The 21,875-nt window shown below is 46.8% G+C and overlaps 1 protein-coding gene across 3 annotated transcripts in view; it reads right to left on the bottom strand.

Annotated features, from left to right (window-relative positions):
• Positions 1-1,880: 1,880 nt before the first annotated feature.
• MAPK8IP1 (mitogen-activated protein kinase 8 interacting protein 1) overlaps positions 1,881-21,875 on the bottom strand; it is a 396,070-nt gene continuing 376,075 nt past the window's right edge. For all 3 annotated transcript variants that reach the window (XM_086959641.1, XM_086959645.1, XM_086959642.1), the window contains exons 11-12: positions 20,771-20,869; positions 1,881-5,555 (exon numbers count right to left, since the gene is read on the bottom strand). In XM_086959641.1, coding sequence (XP_086815767.1) covers positions 5,483-5,555; positions 20,771-20,869 — 172 coding nt within the window. In that variant the 3' untranslated portion in view covers positions 1,881-5,482. The remainder of the gene's footprint in view (positions 5,556-20,770; positions 20,870-21,875) is intronic.

Raw genomic sequence — 21,875 nt, 5'->3', positions numbered from 1 at the left:
CAAAATCAGGAAGCCTAGGGGAGGTAGGAACTTAATATTCAGTACCACAAAAGTTTAGAATAGCCTTCTGGCCCACATCAGAGCCATCTCATCACTTCTCGGTTTTAGTTAGGAGATTAAGACTTGGCTTTTTAAAAACGAAATGCGCCATCTTCAGCATGCACAGGTTCAGTTTGTGTCAAGACACCCTCGGGTATTCGCAAGCTTTATAATTCCTCTTAACATAACATAACATTTGCTATATTAGGAGCGCACTTAGGTGCTATCTCGCTTATGCTACTGACGTTTACTATCTTTGTAAAGCAACAACAAAAACAAATTTGAACCTAAAAGCTGTAAGTCAATAAACCTATTTGGCTAAGTTTTTCACCTGACTGATCAGATCTGCACTTTTAGCTCTGGAAATATATAATTAGTTACACCCATCTGGGTAGCTACCCTCTAGGTGCACACAGTCAAATCTTGGCTGGCACAAAGGTTTGGCCCTTCCATTAGGTCATAAAATTAAGCAATCTGAATCATCGTGCTACTGCTGATACTAGCAGTCATTGTAATATAAACTGTTGTTTTCTTTGATTGCAAAGTGTTTGAAAAGTCTATTGAAATTTACAAAATACCAAATCTATTTCAGGGACTCTACTTCCTGCTAGGTGGTTGGTGCCCTCGGCTACCTGGGCTTTCATAAGAAGCACTAGGGTCTCCTGCTTTTACTCCTTTCTTGGTTTGCATTGTACTCCTCATAAAGTATTACAGAAATACAGTCCTCAGTTCAGAAATGCTTTAAGAGCAAACCTTTTTGTCTTTTGGTTGGAAGCCACTGCTATGTTAATCATGACTCATGAGCCTGAAAAGTACCTATTTCGGTCCAAGGCTAGACATGTAAGTTACAAAATAAGTCAATCTACAGGTTCTCACAAATTGTTGTAGTCAAAAAGAGAAATGGAGAATAAAGGTTATGTATCAAATTGCTAAATATCAATCAAAGTTGAATGTTATGTCTTCACCAAAAGATTTGTGAGAAGCCACCTTGAAGGAACGGAAAGGAGGTGAAATCAGTCACTTTACTCTACTTTGGATTTAAAGACAGCATCTTGTCCAACTAACTTGAAGGAGAAATGAAAGTCAATTACTTTTGTTTTACTAGGTGTGTTTACATTTCTAAAAATGTATTCTGGTCTTGTGCCACCATTCTCAATATTTCAGCTCTTGATGCATGTTATGTTCCATAGATTAGAAGTTGTCATCGGGAAGTTTTGATGTAAATGAAAATATCACAAACACAATTTTTTTTAAATCTTTTAAGTATACCAATGGAAAAATAAATTGCAATGAAAGAATGTATGGTTCTATGTGCATACGGTGAGTACCTTGGCCATGTCACTAGTAAGTAGGATATTAAACAGAATGGTACATTGTAGTATTCTAAATAATAATAATGATTACACTTAGTTGACTCCCTATTTATTACTCATATTTGTCTACCCACCAGGTAATGATTTTTATCTGTAACAGTTCTAACTTTTTTCTCACAACCTCACTTGGATTAACAATGTTAATGCTCACATTCAAATCCACCCTTTCGCATGAATCCCTATAGCCTACGAGCCAAAATTGTAATTCAAATATTGAGAGATCTCTATTTCTGTGTCTGCGAGCCAATATGCCACATGTATTATGGCATGAGTAATGTACCTGAATGATGGCTAATTGACAGAGTATGCTGTTGGGTGAGGAAGTATGTAGCTCTGCAGACATATCTCTTTGGGAAACTTACTTGTAGCAAAGTGTGTACATCTGCAATTGTATTTGTTATCAGTTCATCAATACATTTCCAGAGTGAACCATAAAAGAAATAACGACACAGGACACAGATGCTGCATGAGATGAAATTAGTTTTATACTCTTTTAATAAACAGCACTTCTCATCATTACCAGATAACATGTACACACCTCTCCAGGGCGTCTGATCAGAGTGGGAATGCAGATACATTGGTCTTACAGTCAGGATGCAATAAGAGAGAAGGCAGAGAGGAAAGAATGGGTTTCCGTTCAATTTCTTCTTCACAGTCCATTGACGCTGATGAAAGGGACTGCAGCCTTGCCTTATAAAGCACTTATTGACATGCCAAGCACCTCTTAATAATCTTAGACTCTGATTGTTTGGAAGCAGAACCTCAAGCAGTCTTTATATGTATACTGATCATTATTGTGCCATGTGGAACTCAAATATAAACAAACTGCCAAAGATTCCGAGGAGAATCAGTCATGATCTCTGGCTAGCGATGCTAAGTAAAGGTATTTGAATATGACAGCAATTGTGTCGCCTTTAAGTGGGCATCACTGACCATTAAGTCATACTTCATACTAATATAGATTTCAGCTTTTGATAACACACCCACACAGGCACATATTATATATTAGCAGAGTTATGATGCTGTGATCGGCAATGCTGCAGAAAGGTCCTGCACAATAATTGCTACTCATTCTTTCATCAATGCAACAAAAACCCACCTCTCTCATTCACAAGGAGATGAGGGATTACACTTGCCTACCGCCCTTTCCCAAGAAAGAGAGGGTAGAGGATAGACAGGAATTTACCTTTCAACAGAAACTGAGGTAAGCATTCGACTGGACCTTTGCTTCAGATTGCTGATTTCAGCATTATGACCTTCTCTTAATTTGAAACACTTGTGCCTGTGATCAACGGCGAGTCCAATAAGCACAGTTGGCTTTTCAATGTTGTGCGCGTGGATAACGCCATATTAGTAAGAATAAACGTACTCCAATACATTATGTTATTTCATAGTATTAGAAACAAAAATTGCATTTCTTAACATACATTTGGGTCTTATTTAAACCATAATTTGACATTTTCTTCCAGCATTTAGTGAGGCGGATAGATGCCTCACCCTCCACTTTCTGAGCAGTAACACATTGATATTAGAACTGTCTGCTTACACATCATCGAAGCATCCTATTATTTCCCATGATACTATCACCATCATTCTGTCCCACAAGACTTGTTGTATTGTTTCAATGGGCCTTCCAGTGAATGCTAGTGCTTCACTCCTATACTGCTCCTTTGTTACAACACTGACTCCATCCTAAATAAAAGTGTCATCCTTACCTTATAGAGGAACTTGAAATTCAAATCTCTCTCATTAAGAAACATTTCAAATTCAAGTTTAAAATGCACTGTCCTACAATTCAATTCTATGGGGCTAGTTGTTAAACAGGTTATTTCAATCCAGTTCACTAGGGCTGGTTATGTGTAAATATGCAGCCCCCTTACAATGCAGTCCTGTGGGGGGAGTTAAAGTAGGTAGTCCTTACAATGCCATCCAATAGACGCCTGTAGCGTTTCTCCGCACTGATCAGTAATCAGTTCCATTTTCTCATATGATATGGTCAATGCCATCACATCTGGCCAAAGACCATCACAACTGCATATCTGAACCCCACAATGTGTCTGGTCCGACTCACCGATACTTCAGTCGCAAGGGTTCTGGTGGAAGCGGATTGGCTACAACGGAGCTGGCCCATATGCGGCATCTAATTTAAGTTGCTACCTCCCATGGCATGGAAGCACCTATTTGTGCATCTCCGTGTGCAATGGGGGTACACCTGCAAGGCTCTGCCTTTCTGTTGGCTGTGCATACCGAACACTGGGGTGTCATTTCAGAAGCACCCTCTGGGCAGCATAGGACAGGATGAGGCACCAACATATCACCTGTATGTTCGGCCTTTGACTGCTATCTCCTCCCTGTGCAGGTTCAGGTGTTTTTTCTGTGGTTGCTTGGGATTTTTGTGGGTCTGGGTGGACTGTGGACACTCGGGTGAGGTCCTCACCCTCCCTAGGAGTGAACATTGTGCTTTGCTCTCTTCCAGAGTCCAGGAAGGAAGGATCCAGTGGGCGAGGGGTGCATTTGCCAGCTTCAGAGGCTGGTGCTTGTGCTATATCACCTTTAGGTTTGTTGCACAGACACAGACCTTCCATACGCTCAGATTGCTCCCCTGACCTTGTCCTTCCATTTCTCCAACCCCACATCTTGTGCTGTTGTCCCTTCGATGCCCTCAGCCTTCGCCGTGCTGCATTCACGTAGCATTCATCCTCTTCAGCAGCAGACCACTCCTCAGGCAGCCTCATTCCTCTCTGTAATTCTCTCATGTCACACTGCATGTCTGTCCTGTTCTGCACTCCCAAGCACACCCACTCCATCCCCAAACCCCAGTATCAGCAGTAAAGCCCTCTGCCATGGGCAAAACACCGCAAAGCTCTCAACCAACACAAATTCCGTAATGAATCCCCTCTCCAATGAAACTTTGATTCAGCACCCTCCCCTTTAAAGGTCTCCTACAGCACAATGTACCCAGTAAAGCCTTCTTGCCATCGCATCCCTCTTCCCAGCTCTGGGCCAGTACAACTCTCTCCCAGGTCAACCCTCTCACCATTACATCTCTCCTCCCAGTACTTTCTTCATATACACCAGGACTGCACTGTCCCCAGTACACGCTCTCCTAAGAAATGGCCCTTCACTTAGTTGCATTACTGAGACCAGTAAGATCCCAGACAGCCCTGGCCACAGTGCTAAGACCACCTTCAGCGGGCACCAGTTTAGACCATGACTCCATCACTGACAACGCCATCAGTGAATGCAGGAGCCGAACACAGTGTCGGCTGCTTGAGTTGTATACAATCCAGGTCACAGATACAGCACTGGATGCTTAGTGTGTACAACGCTGGGCACAGGCGCAGCGCTGACAATGACAGCAGTATATACAGGCTCCACTTATAGTACTGAGGCCTCCCTTATTGTAAACAATCCAGGCCACATGGGCAATTCTGGGACAAAGTATGTTGCTATGTACAGGCCGCAGCTGAAATGGTGAGATCACCTTTAGTATATACAGGCCGGCCCACGACCGCAGCGTCGAGGCTGCCTTTAGAGTAAAAATCCCATGCCGCAGCCGTGGCGGTAAGAGCACCTCCAGTGTATAAAATCCACCACGGCCGCAGCACAGAGACTGTCTCCATTACAGATAATATGGACTGTGGGTCCAGCAAAGTAGATTCAGGAAAAATATTTTACATCAGATGTACCAGTAGATCACCAGATGACCGTCCTCCAGACAGTCATTCCCTACTGAGAGACGCAAAGGCTCCCAATCACGCGGTCACCCCCACTGGTCAGCACGTGCGCAGCCACAAGAGACAGCGCCCCTCAATGCGCGCTCACAAGACCCCACGCAGCTCCCAGGGAGGACCGTAGCCGTGAGGCCAGAACCATGTCTGCGGAGGTAAATCCAATGCGGGGTTCTCTCTGCTCCCCTTTCTCTAACCCTTGTTGCCCAGGCCTTCTTAGCACATCTTAGCTTCTCTTCGCTTTACAAGCAGCTCTGTCCATGCACAGCCAGCCACTAGAACACATTACACAGTATGTACATGGACAGGAGCCGAGCACCCCTGCCGTCTGTCCAGCGCCTACTCTAGGTAGATGTCTTCTGTGGGACAGGTGTACTCCACAAACTCCTTGTAGAAGAGCTGGAAGGCCTGTCTGTAAGAAAAGGAGAAGGGAGACACGTCAAGATTGATGCTATGAGGGGAAACTAACATGATTTCACAACAATAAAACCTCGAGAACTGCTGGTGAGAGCATCAAGCCATATAAGCTAATGGGTTTGCTCTGTAATGTCTGAGGAAGAAAGAATCAATGGAGCTATACAAAAATTTAATTCTCGATTTCTAATATACAGCCTCTATGTGACACTCACACATACAGTCACTATGCATAATGTGGCCTAAAATGAAGTTTAATTGGCTAGTAAATGCATCACAAGGGTGAATGAGGAACATTCTACCTACCTGTAACCATTGGTTTGCTGTTTGTTCTCTTTACTTGCAGCGCACTCTCCTACCATGAAGAGTTCACAGTGGATTATTACACCTTGTCTTTCTTGAACCCATTTGTTTTGGCTTCATGCATGACACACATGGCTTGTAATCGTGACACCCTGAAGCTAATGATATATCAGGACTTCATCTCTATCTCAGATTATAGGTATTTTGCCCTAATCTGTCTTTCTGTTGCTTAGCTTGTGTTAACAGCTATCTTTCATGTGTGAATCTGCAACAAAGAAAGCTCCAAGCCAAGAGCGACTGATAAGATAAATGCTACTTACCAGTATGCATCTGTTCTTGGCATGTAGAGCTGCGGATTCACACACTATGCATAGATCGCCATCTGGTGTTGGGCCCGGATGTTTGCAGTTTGTTGTTGTCTTGTTAAAGTCTTTGGAAGTAACGCGATAGGTGACTCTTCCATTGGACAATAGTGCGCATGGGCATTGACTCCATCTTCAGATTGTTTTTTTCCGCCATCAGGCTCAGATGTGTTCCACGCGTTCCAATTCAGTATCGTTACCGAGTTAACTTTCGACACGCAATTCTAACCCAATTCTTCAGTATTGCCTCGATCGCGTTTCCCTTTTGACGCGCATCTCCACAAACTTCTACTTCAGTTTCAGTCGTTGAAGCAGGCCTTCATGGCCTAGCTGCGCCATCAGGCCTTCGTGGCTCATGGAAAGGACTCCCTTCAAAAAATTTCCTCAATGTGGAGCCAAGTTTCCACATGCTGATCTGCATGAGGTGTGCAACCTCTGCCTTTCACCTGAACACAAGGCCAAAGACTGTCCGGCTTGTGTCTCTTTCCACTCCAAGAAAACCTCAGAGATCGTAGATTGCGAAGAAGTATGGCTCGATCATCAACAGCGATGCCGGACGAAATTTTCCCGGAAGGCATCGATGTGCCAGAGCAGGAGCAGATGGAAGAAGGCACCTTCAGCGACTCCAACACAAGCAGTCCGACACCGAAGACATCACCACGGGGCAACGGGTCGTAAGTACTGACGTCGACCCTTCCCCCCGCCTACCCATCCAAAGGCTTTGGTAACACCTTCACCTTCGAGCCTAGGTGCACACTATGACAAAACTTCCCACCTTCGGGCTCGGCAAAGAAGTCCACAATTAAGCCTTCAGGCCACTCGGGACCGAGTCAGCCTTCCGTCGGTGCCAAAACTCCATCATCGGCACCGACCAAAGAGAAACCGAAAGAGAAACCAAAAGACAAACCATTGTCTTCCTCCACTCCGAAGCCTGGTTCTGCACTGGCGCATTTGGCACTGAAACCAAAAGACACTCAAACTTCGGATCCGAAAAAATCCTCGGAACCAAAGAAACCACCGGTTCCGAAACATACATCGGAACCCACAAAACAACCGGTTTCATAAACACCCGACACCTCTGATCCGAAAAAATAATCAGAGCCAACCATGCAACCGGGTCCAAAAACGCCAACCAAACCTTCGGAACACACAAAAACTCCTTAAGCCAAAACAAAGGAGCATAAAACGACTCCAAAGACTGTGCCACATAAGCATCTGGACCCCAAAAAATGGGCACCGAAACACCACGCTTCCGAGGAACAACTTTTTGAACTGATCCTACACTCTGGAAATTGACCCACAAATAGGTCATCTTAGGATTAGTCCTTCCAACAAAAGAAAAATGGACAAACCTACACCATCTCCACTTTTCTTAAAGAAAAGAGACATTGTCACCTCTCCTTTAAAGATCTCTTCTCCACCTTCTCCACAATACATTTCTCCTGTTCCATCTCCAAGACCAATACAATCTCCTCCACCTCCAGATGCTGATGATACCACTGGTGACGAAGGAGATAAGGAAGGAGATAATGAACCTCTAGAAGAGCCTATTCATTACATCCCAAATGATCCATGGGAAAATTATGGCACACCAGATGTTCCTGGTGTACCACAGGAGGATGTCAACCCATCTAGACCATCCCCTCCAGAGGATACTATAGGTTTCACTTAGCTAGTACACAAGGCTGCCCAATACCACGGGGTAAACTTACATACACACCCCATAGAGGAAGACTTCCTCGTGGACATGTTTACAACGTCCCAAAAGTCCACCTCTATTCTACCAATGCTAAAAGGGGTAATTAAACACGCTCCTGAAGTCTTTAAAGACCCCGTAAGGGCTAGAGTCATTAACCCTAGAATAGAGAATCAGTACAAGGCTGCCCCAACTGACCCTACATACATTAGGGGACACCTTCCACTAGATTCCTTAGTTGTTTCCAACGCCAGGAAAAGGGCCAACACTCAAACATCAGGCGACGCTCCACCACCTGACAAAGAGTCAAAACTATTGGACGCATCTGCCAAACGAACAGCGTCACAAGCGGCCAAAATATGGAGGATTGCCAACACACAGGCTTTACTAGCCAGATATTATAGGGCGCACTATAACGAGCTAGAGAAGCTACTACAACACCTTCCAGATGATTATAAGACAAAAGCCCGTGATCTTATACAGGAAGGTAAAATAATAACTAAAACCTCCATTCGCTGTGCTCTAGATGCCGCAGATACAGCCTCCCGAGCCATAAATACCAGTGTCCTTTTATGCAGACATACCTAGCTAAGGATATCAGGGTTGAAACAAGAGGTTCAGACTACCATACTGAACCAACCCTTTGACGAAGAACACTTATTTGGGCATGCGGTGGATTCATCTTTAGAGAAGATGAAAAAAGACACTGACACCGTCAAATCAATGGGAGCCTTGTAATCGCAAGCTCCCAGGGGTTCCTTTCGTCGCTCCTCTTATAGGGGTGCCTATAGAGGCTTCAACACAGATAACGCCTCAACTTCATATAAAAGTCCCACATAAACCTCCTCTACCAGAGGTTATTACAGAGGAGGCTACAGGGGCAATCACAGCAAAGGTAGGGGTAAAACTACCAATACTCGTACTGCCAACACCTCAAAACAATGACTTCCCGTCACTTCCCCCAGATTCTACTCCAGTCGGGGGGACGATTAACCCAGTTCCTACCTGTCTGTAACAATATCACCACAGACAGGTGGGTGAGACAAATGATCCAATCTGGGTATTGCCTGGAGCTCACTGCTACTCCCCCAATACACCACCCAAACAGTGTCCCATGTCAACAGAACATTTACCGCTTCAAAAACAAGAGGTGCTTTCCCTACTGCACAAACATGCAATAGAGCCAGTTCCCTTCACCATCAAAACACAGGAGTTTACTCCCTGTACTTTCTGATTCCTAAACAGGATGGAACCCTGAGGCCCATCTTAGACCTCAGACCATTAAACCTATACATACAATCAGACCATTTCCACATGATGACTCTTCAAAAAATCCTTCCCCTACTCAAACAGGGCGATTTCCTTGCCACTTTAGATCTCAAGGACGCCTACTCCCACATTCCCATTCACCCGGCTCACAGGAAATATCTTCGGTTTGTAGTGGACGTTCAGCACTATGAATTCAAAGTTCTCCATTCGGAGTTACCACAGTACCCAGAATATTCAGAAAATATCGAGCAGTGGTAGCAGCCCATTTAAGAAGACAACACATTCATGTCTTCCCATACTTGGACGATGGGCTCATAAAAGCCAAGTCACATACTCAGTGTGTACGTCATACACACACCACAATCCAACTACTGCACAACTTAGGGTTTACAATAAATCACCCAAAGTCGAACGACCGATAACAGTTATTTCTGTGTGCAGTATGTGTCCACTGCGCATTCCCACATGGTGCACAGACTATAAAGCAGTAACTTTATACACCGTAACTGGTAGTGCGAGTGAATGGAAAGTAAATAATGTTTTTTAGGGATGTATGACGTTAGAACGCATACGTTTACCACGACCTACCATTACAAAGCGGTCGTAACAACGAAAGTTGTTACCACGCATTGCGCTGGGGGGGGGGCGCAAAATTAAATAATTTAATTTACTACTCCAACACCAGTCCCCGTGGATAGTAGGGAAGGTGTTGGGATAGTAAATTAAATCATTTCCTATCCTTGAGCGCCCCCCAGCGCAATGCGTAGTAACAACTTTCGTTGTTACGACCGCGTTGTAATGGTAGGTCGTGGTAACGCGCGCGTTGTAAGTGTTGCATACCGTTTTTTAGAATCTCTGTCTGTCCGATTAAAGCATCTCTACTAACGTGATTATCGATGCTTCGTAAATGTCTACAGAGGACCATGGAGCTGCTCTACAAATGTCAGCAATCAGGATGTTGGCTGGTGTGGCCTTTGTTACTCCCTTATAATGTTTAGGATGTGGTCTAGTGGACCTTGACAAGTATGATGGGCGCATGCAAAGCTTGTTTTGTATGTAGGATACATCTGGCCGTATAGTACAAAGGGGCAGATTTACAAGAACTGACACATCTGCATAGATGCGTCAGTTTCCTTGCGTCACCTCCAAATGTCCTTACGTCACCATGGATGCGCTGTATTTACAATACAGTGCACCATGGCGTAAGAAATTACAGATGCGTCGAAAATTCTGATGCATCTGATGGAGGAAAAGTGATGCAACTCCGGCAATGCGCCAGAGAAGATGAGTAGGTCCCATGTAAAATGCCCTGTGTCAATCAATCCTTACATCTTACGTCGTAGGGAATTTGACGCAGTGAAGGCGTAGAGTGATGCAGTGAAATCTTGTAAATTTCACTGCACCAGTTCTACGTGGCTTTGTAGCATGGGAACGCCTACCCTGCATACATTATACCTAGTGCAGGTATAATGTGAAGCAGGGCTTTACAACGTGAAGCATCTCCCTAGTTGCATCACGTTGTAAATGGGTCGCAACTTTTACGCCGCCACTGCGTCACAAAAGTGATGCAACAGCAGCACAAAGTGACGCAAGAGGTTTGTAAATCTGCCCCAAAATATTTACAGACTCGCCAACTCACACAGTGCCACCATGTGTCACACGAGTTTGTCTCCCTTCACACGGTCACCCGGTGAGGAGCCAAAATCACACGTTGCAGGGTAAACAAGCTGAAAACCACTATAGACTGTGGATTTCCAGCTCCTTTTGAAAGGCTGTAAGCAGCCGAAGTCCATAAAAGGAGTGAAAACACCCCAGGACGTCAGTGACAGCCTGATGACCCTTTTGTTTTTTTTGGGAGTGGGTTGTGCATTTTGGTGAGGGGGAGGGTGCCACCTAGATCTCTGCACCAGGCCCTCCCCCTCAAAAGCCCGAGCCCCTCCTCACACAGTGAAAATATGTTGTAAGTTGGCAGGATGCATTTAGGGCCCAAATTATAAGTTGGCGGTAAGGAAACTCCAGTCGCAACTGAGATGGAGTACCCATCCCGCCAACATTATGGTCTTCTCACTAAATTTCAAAGCCGGCGGACGGTAGTTTTCCGACAGCTCTGAGAACTTTGCTATATCTCAGCAAACCCAATTTAGATGGTAGGACATATAGCTGTTTTTTTACTGTCTGTCACTGCCTGGAAATCCTGGCGGTAAGGGGCAGTGAAAACATAGAAATGCCCCCCATGCCATGAAAGATGACTCCCATGAAGAAGGGGCATTCTTTTTCTTTCAAAAACAAAATCACACTTTGTTTTTTTTTTAGGGAATAAAAAAAAAGTTGTAACTTTACTGTATGGTTCTGTCATGTTTTACGGAGCCTGACGCCACAGTTACAATGCATTGACGGCAGTTCCTGTGAATGTTAGAAATGTCCGCCAGCTTGACGGGCATTTCCTAATTCGTTTGCCAGGACCTCTGCCAGGACGATGGAATCAAGTACTCGGCCACCCTGGCGGAGGATGGCCCGGCCGCCTATAATTAAATTGGGCCCTTAGAGCAGAAAATGTAACACATGACAGCCTTGCTAGCATGAACGATGGGCAAGGAATGTACTGACGTGTTTTATGGACAAGGGAACACTATTGTCTGATTAATGTGAAATGGTGACAGCCTTTGGTTGTGAGTCACTGACTCTACTTAACCAAGTGAAGACCACTGAAGATGCCATCTTTGGAGAGACCTCTAAGGCACAAAGAGTGAGTTGGTGGCCCGGAGACTTTTGAGAACAACTTTTAAATCAGATGAAGGAGTGGGAACTCTTCTAGGTGGGATCACATGTTTTAGACTTTCCATGGAGATCATAGAGGGGTGTAGCTTCAGGGGGTATTTGGGCTGTTACCCCCCCCCCCCTATTACATTTAATAAATGTGCAGGAGATTTCTGTCAGGCATGGTGAGGTGTCACCTGGGATTTTTAAATACTCACTCAGACAAAAACCATCGCACACTCTTCTGTTTTGAAGGTCTTAAAACATGGTTATTTAACAAAATCCTGTGTTTTAAGCACCCCTCACATTCCGCAGTCCTTTCTTTTTCCATTGGTCCTAAAGCCCCCGTGCGCTGCTACGCATATAATGATTAACATGATGTGTCGGAGCGATTGTCAGAAAATCTGAAGCTCACACCCTATCAGTCCTACGGACCAACCTACGCCCCTGGTCATAAGTAGTAACGCCAATGAAATCACACTATCCTTATAGTATGATTGGTTCATACGGAGGTAACGAACTGGCCGGAATTCGTGTCTGAGGTGGTTTATTGTAAATGAGGTGGGACCGCTGCTTGATTGATCCCTCCAGAAAAGCATGAATGATTGGAACGGTAGAGAGTGACACCTCTTTTCGCCTTCGTCCATTCAGAGATGGCGGCCACATGAAGTCTAACTCATGAATGTCAGAGCCATCGCCTTCGGTGCCAAAACCCAAGTACTGCCGCTCCCAAATCCTGAGCGGGGCTCTCCATAGATGGAACTCAACATCATGGCGTAACTGGCCCATTGCTTCTCTTTTCAAGTTTATGACTTACAAACACAACAGTCCAGACACCTTGTATTGTTGTGATCCAATGTGAGTCATAAATTACACCTTGTAGCCATGTTTACCAACAGGTACAAAAAACACAAAGCCGTGCAGAACCTAAAGGACGTTCTGTCCTCCATCCAAAACACAGACAAATCCCAAAACCCCATAAAAACAGTGAGAAACAATCATTCTTTCCAAACTTATTACACACAACGTGGTTCCTCCCTATGGTGGAGTCTGCTGTGTGGTTTGACAAATCTCTGTGATTCTTCAGTGTTTTTGGTCCTTCTTTGGTGTTATTTCTAGTCTCTTCCTGCGCGTACGATATAAATCCAATGGTGGAAAAGAGAGTCTAAAGATGGCGGCCGGCGGTGGGGCACTCTGGGCTTACTATCTATGTCATAATAAGTGACCCTCACTTTACCAATGGTAACACCCTAAAATAATGCTTATTTTCAATTTTTCTGGACTCGACCACTACATGTTGTAATAATGTGTAACAAATTATTGCTGCAAAAACGGAGACTTAACGATGCAATCAAGGGCATATGTAGCTGCAATGTGAGGCCTGCGGGGATTATATGTTCTCTTGTCACCGTCCTGAATAATGCAGCACTTTTTTTAAGGAAAGCCCACTGTGATTTAGGATATTGGTGGGCTGAAACACTGTACCGCTTCCCAGAGACCGCCCCTGGCCTGTGTGCTATGGCGCGTCCGTCTGCTGCCACGTCCATGTGCCGACAGGGCAGCGTTTCCATATTTTGCTACACTGAAGCATCTCTTGATGAGCAAGAAGTCAGTGGAATGAAATGCATCCAATAGGGTGGTATTGACACTAACATTCTAGTCAGTCAAACTGTTTTTGATCTACATGAACTATTTGAAAATGAAATTCGCCCACTACTCTGTGCTGAAAGGCCTCACCGATCCGCAGGTAAAACAGTTACATTTCATAAGAGATACAGTTTGTGAAAGGAGCTGGGAAGGGATTGAAGACGATGGTCGGTAGGAGGAGGTATCTCCTATCAAGTGTAAATTGTATGAGCTTTAAGTGTAACATTATGCTTTAGTAATGTTTCTGTTAATTTACAAGTAGGGTCCATAGGGGCAGGCGGCTGGTGGTTGTAGGGGGAGAAGAGGAAGGGTGGTTTTCCTGTGCTTATGCAATGTATAATAATGAATTCTGATTGTCAAATTCCATATTCAGGTGTTTTGTTTAAACATGCAGTTCTTTTTATGAGCTAAATACATGTTTTTAATTTGAAATTTTCTACCTTAGCCCTAGAATATTTACATTTTGAATTAATAAATCACTTATGTTTGGCGGATTCGATGGATAAAATGTATTCTTTTTATAGCTCTTACTTTTATTATTCAATTGAGCAAGGTCGGACTGAGGCGAGCGGTATCCCCAGGGAGTTCTGCTCCACCAGATCACAAGTGCTCCAGTGCGCCGACACCTGAAATGAAGGACTCTAGGATTGCTATCACTGGTCGGCCACAGAGACCTCTGGGTAGAGGTTGGAGGTGGAGCTGCAGTCTAGCCTCTACCCGACTCCCCTCCAACGCCAACGGAGGAGCACATAAGGATCTGCCTGACCCCCCGATGCTCGCCGGACCCCCCTGCACTCGCGCCCTCCAGCCCCTGAAGACCACGATCTTAGCTTCAGCACCTCTCACAGCAAGTGACAAATCTGGCCCTATTGACACAGGAATTGGCGATGGGCATGCAGAAAAGCGTACAGGATTCTAAGCCCCACATGGTTATTTTACATACTGGGGACCAAAACTCGCAATGGTTGTGCTTAGGGCTGGGGATACTGATCAGAATCAATAGTTGCTGTCTGGTTTTGGCACAGCCTAAATCTGGCCATCTTGTGACAGGCCCGTTACTCTCTGCTTTGTGTTGGTGACTCTTGAATGTGGTTGGTACTAAAGTCTTTGAATCTGCTTGTGGCACTCTCTGAAACTGTATGACAACATCACTGCGTCTTCTCAAGGCGTAGGCAGCTTCCTTGACACGGGTCAATGATGCCGGGACGAGTCCAGGGACTGAAGTTAGGCTTTCTCAGCACCTCAAATGCCACCGGGTGTAGAGGTTGTGAACACACAGTAGACTATCCTTAGTGTATCCTTATGGTATCCTTAGCCCATCATTAGCCCTTCTTGATTCAGGATTCTTGAAACAAGATTCATTAATCTTAGGGCAAGAGGACACTGTGGAGGAAGTCCTGGTGTTAGGCTATTTGCCATCTTCGGGCTTGTTCTGGTCGATTAAGGCCACCTACACACCTTGCAGGACCTTCTGCTGCCAGGCTAGTAAGGCAGTCTAGGGCCACCTACGCACCTTTCAGGACCTTCTTCTGCCAGGCTAGTAAGGCAGACTAAGGCCACCTACGCACCTTTCAGGACCTTCTGCTGCCAGACTAGTAAGGCAGACTAGGGCCACCTACACACCTTTCAGGACCTTCTTCTGCCAGGCTAGTAAGGCAGACTAAGGCCACCTACGCACCTTACAGGACCTTCTGCTGCCAGGCTAGTAAGGCAGACTAGGGCCACCTACACACCTTTCAGGACCTTCTTCTGCCAGGCTAGTAAGGCAGACTAAGGCCACCTACGCACCTTTCAGGACCTTCTGCTGCCAGACTAGTAAGGCAGACTAGGGCCACCTACACACCTTTCAGGGCCTTCTTCTGCCAGGATAGTAAGGCAGACTAAGGCCACCTATGCACCTTGCAGGACCTTCTGCTGCCAGGCTAGTAAGGCAGACTAAGGCCACCTACACACCTTTCAGGACCTTCTGCTGCCAGGCTAGTAAGGCAGTCTAAGGCCACCTACACACCTTTCAGGACCTTCTGCTGCCAGGCTAGTAAGGCAGTCTAAGGCCACCTACGCACCTTGCAGGACCTTCTGCTGCCAGGCTAGTAAGGCAGACTAGGGCCACCTACACACCTTGCAGGACCTTCTGCCAGGCTAGGAAGGCAGACTAGGGCCACCTACACACCTTTCAGGACCTTTTTCTGCCAGGCTGGTAAGGCAGACTAGGGCCACCTACACACCTTGCAGGACCTTCTGCCAGGCTAGTAAGGCAGACTAGGGCCACCTACACACATTACAGGACCTTCTGCTGCCAGGCTAGTAGGGCAGACTAGGGCCACCTACACACCTTTCAGGACCTTCTTCTGCCAGGCTAGTAAGGCAGACTAAGGCCACCTACGCACCTTTCAGGACCTTCTGCTGCCAGACTAGTAAGGCAGACTAGGGCCACCTACACACCTTTCAGGACCTTCTTCTGCCAGGATAGTAAGGCAGACTAAGGCCACCTATGCACCTTGCAGGACCTTCTGCTGCCAGGCTAGTAAGGCAGACTAAGGCCACCTACACACCTTTCAGGACCTTCTGCTTCCAGGCTAGTAAGGCAGTCTAAGGCCACCTACGCACCTTGCAGGACCTTCTGCTGCCCGGCTAGTAAGGCAGACTAGGGCCACCTACACACCTTACAGGACCTTCTGCCAGGCTAGTAAGGCAGACTAGGGCCACCTACACACCTTTCAGGACCTTTTTCTGCCAGGCTAGTAAGGCAGACTAGGGCCACCTACACACCTTGCAGGACCTTCTTCTACCAGGCTAGTAAGGCAGACTAGGGCCACCTGCACACCTTTCAGGACCTTCTGCTGCCAGACTAGTAAGGCAGACTAGGGCCACCTACACACCTTGCAGGACCTTCTACCAGGCTAGTAAGGCAGACTAGGGCCACATACACTCCTTTCAGGACCTTCTGCTGGCAGGCTAGTAAGGCAGTCTAAGGCCACCTACACACCTTTCAGGACCTTCTGCTGCCAGGCTAGTAAGGCAGACTAGGGCCACCTACACACCTTTCAGGACCTTCTTCTGCCAGGCTAGTAAGGCAGACTAAGGCCACCTACGCACCTTTCAGGACCTTCTGCTGCCAGACTAGTAAGGCAGACTAGGGCCACCTACACACCTTTCAGGACCTTCTTCTGCCAGGCTAGTAAGGCAGACTAAGGCCACCTACACACCTTGCAGGACCTTCTGCTGCCAGGCTAGTAAGGCAGACTAAGGCCACCTACACACCTTGCAGGACCTTCTTCTGCCAGCCTAGGAAGGCAGTCTAAGGCCACCTACACACCTTTCAGGACCTTCTGCTGCCAGGCTAGTAAGGCAGACTAGGGCCACCTACACACCTTTCAGGACCTTCTGCTGCCAGACTAGTAAGGCAGACTAGGTCCACCTACGCACCTTTCAGGACCTTCTGCTGCCAGGCTAGTAAGGCAGTCTAAGGCCACCTACACACCTTTCAGAACCTTCTGCTGCCAGGCTAGTAAGGCAGACTAGGGCCACCTACACACCTTTCAGGACCTTCTGCTGCCAGACTAGTAAGGCAGACTAGGTCCACCTACGCACCTTTCAGAACCTTCTTCTGCCAGCCTAGGAAGGCAGTCTAAGGCCACCTACACACCTTTCAGAACCTTCTGCTGCCAGGCTAGTAAGGCAGACTAGGGCCACCTACACACCTTTCAGGACCTTCTGCTGCCAGACTAGTAAGGGAGACTAGGTCCACCTACGCACCTTTCAGAACCTTCTTCTGCCAGCCTAGGAAGGCAGTCTAAGGCCACCTACGCACCTTTCAGGACCTTCTTCTGCCAGGCTAGTAAGGCAGACTAGGGCCACCTTCACACCTTGCAGCAACTTCTGCTGCCAGGCGATTGTATGATTTTACAACACATTCCGTTGTAACGCATGCCTTTACCACGCATGCGTTACAACGGAATGCAGTCACCACGCACATCCTTTATCACGAAAATAACTTTTACACGCATACTTTTACAACGATTTTCGTTGTAAAAGTATGCATGTAAATGGTATTTCCATGTTAACGGATTTTCACCCTAAAAATGAAGTTTTTTATTCTTACTCTCCGCTACACCACCCGCTCATTCCTCCTTACCTCTCCTCTTCCTTGTTTACCCATGGAACGTTGTACGTCATTAAGAGGAAGCGGAAGTGTTTTTCTGTTTCCTCTTAAGACGATGTTCTCCTTCTCATCTTTTTCTTTCACAAACAGGTGCGTCTTTTTCTTTTTAAACCCATGCTTTTATTTTTTGGGGGGAGACCCTCCCAAGCCCCCCCTTTATTTTTTTTTACTTTAGCACACATGCCTTTACTACGTTGTTCGTAGTAAAGGTATGCGTGGTAAAGGCTTCTCGTTGTAACCACGCATGCGTTGTAATGCATGCGTGGTTATGGTGTACGTAGAAACGGCCGCGTTGTAGTGGCCGTTTCCCCTGCCAGGCTAGTAAGGCAGACTAGGGCCACCTACACACCTTTCAGGACCTTCTGCTGCCAGGCTAGTAAGGCAGACTAGGGCCACCTACACACCTTTCAGGACATTCTGCTGCCAGGCTAGTAAGGCAGACTAAGGCCACCTACAAGCCTTATAGGACCTTCTGCTGCCAGACTAGTAAGGCACACCAAGGCCACCTACACATCTAGCAGGACCTTTTACTGCCAGGCTAGCAATGCTGACTAAGGCCACCTACACACCTTTCAGGACCTTCTGCTGCCAGGCTAGTAAGGCAGTCTAAGGCCACCTACGCACCTTGCAGGACCTTCTGCTGCCAGGCTAGTAAGGCAGACTAAGGCCACCTACACACCTTGCAGCAACTTCTGTTGCCAGGCTAGTAAGGCAGACTAGGGCCACCTACACACCTTTCAGGACCTACTTCTGCCAGGCTAGTAAGGCAGACTAAGGCCACCTACGCACCTTTCAGGACCTTCCGCTGCCAGGCTAGTAAGGCAGACTAGGGCCACCTACACACCTTTCAGGATCTTCTTCTGCCAGGCTAGTAAGGCAGACTAGGGCCACCTACACACCTTTCAGGACCTACTTCTGCCAGGCTAGTAAGGCAGTCTAAGGCCACCTACACACCTTTCAGGACCTTCTGCTGCCAGGCTAGTAAGGCAGTCTAAGGCCACCTACACACCTTTCAGGACCTTCTGCTGCCAGGCTAGTAAGGCAGTCTAAGACCACCCAAACACCTTTCAGGACCTTCTGCTGCCAGACTAATAGGGCAGACTAAGACCACCTACACACCTTTCAGGACCTTCTGCTGCCAGGCTAGTAAGGCAGTCTAAGGCCATCTACACACCTTTCAGGACCTTCTGCTGCCAGGCTAGTAAGGCAGTCTAAGACCACCCAAACACCTTTCAGGACCTTCTGCTGCCAGACTAATAGGGCAGACTAAGACCACCTACACACCTTTCAGGACCTTCTGCTGCCAGGCTAGTAAGGCAGTCTAAGGCCATCTACACACCTTTCAGGACCTTCTGCTGCCAGGCTAGTAAGGCAGTCTAAGACCACCCAAACACCTTTCAGGACCTTCTGCTGCCAGACTAATAGGGCAGACTAAGACCACCTACACACCTTTCAGGACCTTCTTCTGCCAGGCTAGTAAGGAAGTCTAAGGCCACCTACACACCTTTCAGGACCTTCTGCTGCCAGGCTAGTAAGGCAGACTAAGACCACCCAAACACCTTTCAGGACCTTCTGCTGCCAGACTAATAGGGCAGACTAAGACCACCTACATGCCTTGCAGGACCTTCTTCTGCCAGGCTAGTAAGGCACATTAAGGCCACGTACGCACACCTTGCAGGACCTTCTGCTGCCAGGCTAGTAGGGCAGACTAAGACCACCTGCACACTTTGCAGGACCTTCTGCTGCCAGGCTAGTAAGGCAGACTAAGGCCACCTACGCACCTTTCAGGACCTTCTGCTGCCAGACTAATAGGGCAGACTAAGACCACCTACATGCCTTGCAGGACCTTCTTCTGCCAGGCTAGTAAGGCACATTAAGGCCACGTACGCACACCTTGCAGGACCTTCTGCTGCCAGGCTAGTAAGGCAGACTAAGGCCACCTACACACCTTGCAGGACCTTCTGCTGTCAGACTAGTAAGGCAGACTAAGACCACCTGCATGCCTTGCAGGACCTTCTTCTGCCAGGCTAGTAAGGCAGACTAAGGCAACCTACACACCTTGCAAGACCTTCTGCTATCAGGCTAGTAGGGCAGCTCAGAATAAAGTTCTGTATCTGCAAGGCGGGTGGGTACCTCACGCAAGCTACGGTGTCCTCAAGACCTCTCAGTCCAACTCTGTGTAAACCATCTGGGCATCTTTGGAGCAGCACCAAACCTGCAAGGAACCACCCAGGTAGTCCACGGACCAGTACAGCCCAGCTACAAAAAGCAAGAGAGATGGTGCTAGCATCTGTAGAATTGCTACCAGTTCACCACAAGCTGCACACTTCAGAGTCGGGAGAGGTTCACGAGAAAACCAGAAGGCATGAAACCTGTGGCACGGAAATGTCAAAAGAAAAGCAAGAGTGAGAAAGACGTGCAGCAAGGAGCAATGTCTTCTATCCCCCCTACAGGCCCATGAAGCAGTGGGGCACAAACAACTGGAATGTACAAGGAATGAAATGGCCAGTGCTGCACATGGAGCTGGCTTCTAAATTAAATATTCCTTTCTAGGCAAAAATGTGCAGTGGGCCTCAGCCCAAGGCTTCCATAGGGCAACAGGAACTGGATTACAAGTAGCATGGGGCTATGAAAGTACCTACCTTGTCTGCTCTGACTACTTACTTTCTACTCACCTCTACATCTCCTCTTCTCCTGTCGTCTCCCGCCTCCCTAGTTTTCAGCACTCTACAGCTGCCTGCTGAGGCCCACAACATCCTCAAAAATAGATTACCAATCATGGAACAGGGTAAAGTCTGGCAAAGCTTCAACCCTCAGAAAATGACAGAACAGGTGTGACTGGTGGCTCGTATTGATACAAATCCACCTGTAGCACGAAGCACACTTTTCTAGCCAGTGACACATGACAGGCCAGGCTCATTTCTTGGGACATAATGGAAAAGACTTGATTAGTGGCACATGATAGGAAAGGTGCACTCATCACTCCTGAGGAGACACGTGTGATCTTTGGCACTTACCCTACTGACTCAGCAAGAGGTTTGGTGGATTCCTCCGAGACAAAGACGTGGCAGGCGAAGCGGTGATCAGCTGGGTGTTTGGTGATGAACCCAAAATATCTGAAGGAAGAGAAAGGAGAAATTATGAGAAAAGGTGGAGTCATGAGAAGAGGCGGAGTCATGAAAAGTTGTGGAGTCATGAGAAATGATCTAGTCAGAAGAAATAGGAGAGTTGTGAGAAGTGGTGGTGTTGTGAGAAGTGGAGAAGGCATGAGAGGAATTAGATTAGTGAGATCAGGTGGAATCATGAGAAGAGGATGAATCATGAGACAAGGAGGAACCATGAGAAGAGAAGGAATCATGAGAAGAGGATGATTCATGAGAAGAGAAGGAATCATGAGAAGAGGATGAATCATGAGACAAGGAGAAATCATGAGAAGAGAAGGAATCATGAGAAGAGGATGAATCATGAGACAAGGAGAAATCATGAGAAGAGGAGGAATCATGAGAAGAGGATGACATGAGACAAGGAGGAATCATGAGAAGAGGGTGAATCATGAGACAAGGAGGAATCATGAGAAGAGGAGGAATCATGAGACAAGGAGAAATCATGAGAAGAGGAGGAATCATGAGAAGAGGATGACATGAGACAAGGATGAATCATGAGACAAGGGGGGATCATGAGAAGAGAAGGAATCATGAGAAGAGGATGAATCATGAGACAAGGAGGAATCATGAGAAGAGAAGGAATCATGAGAAGAGGATGAGTCATGAGACAAGGAGGAATCATGAAAAGAGGAGTCATATATATAGGGCGAGCCATTAGAACATGAGTAGTGATGAGAATGGATGTACTTATGAGATAAAAACCATTAGGGACCGTGGATATCACAGCTTTCCAGCTTGAGGGCATGTGGTGGTCAGAGCACACCAAGACCCGGGGCATGGGGTGGTCAATGCTTTCCACATGTGAAGCCTGGGGCTATCACTTCTTTCTAGTCTTAGGGTCCAGGAAGCCCAGACTCAGGGACAGTGGCTACTGCATCTTTGTGTCTGGGAGCTCAGGCTGGCCTGGTTTTACACAGCAGGAGGCCTGACGTTGTAGAAAGGGTCAGAGCCTGATGGC

This window comes from Lissotriton vulgaris, chromosome 2_2, assembly GCF_964263255.1.
Source record: "Lissotriton vulgaris chromosome 2_2, aLisVul1.2, whole genome shotgun sequence".
Taxonomy (NCBI): domain Eukaryota; kingdom Metazoa; phylum Chordata; class Amphibia; order Caudata; family Salamandridae; genus Lissotriton; species Lissotriton vulgaris.
This window is presented reverse-complemented; position numbering and strand designations above follow the sequence as displayed.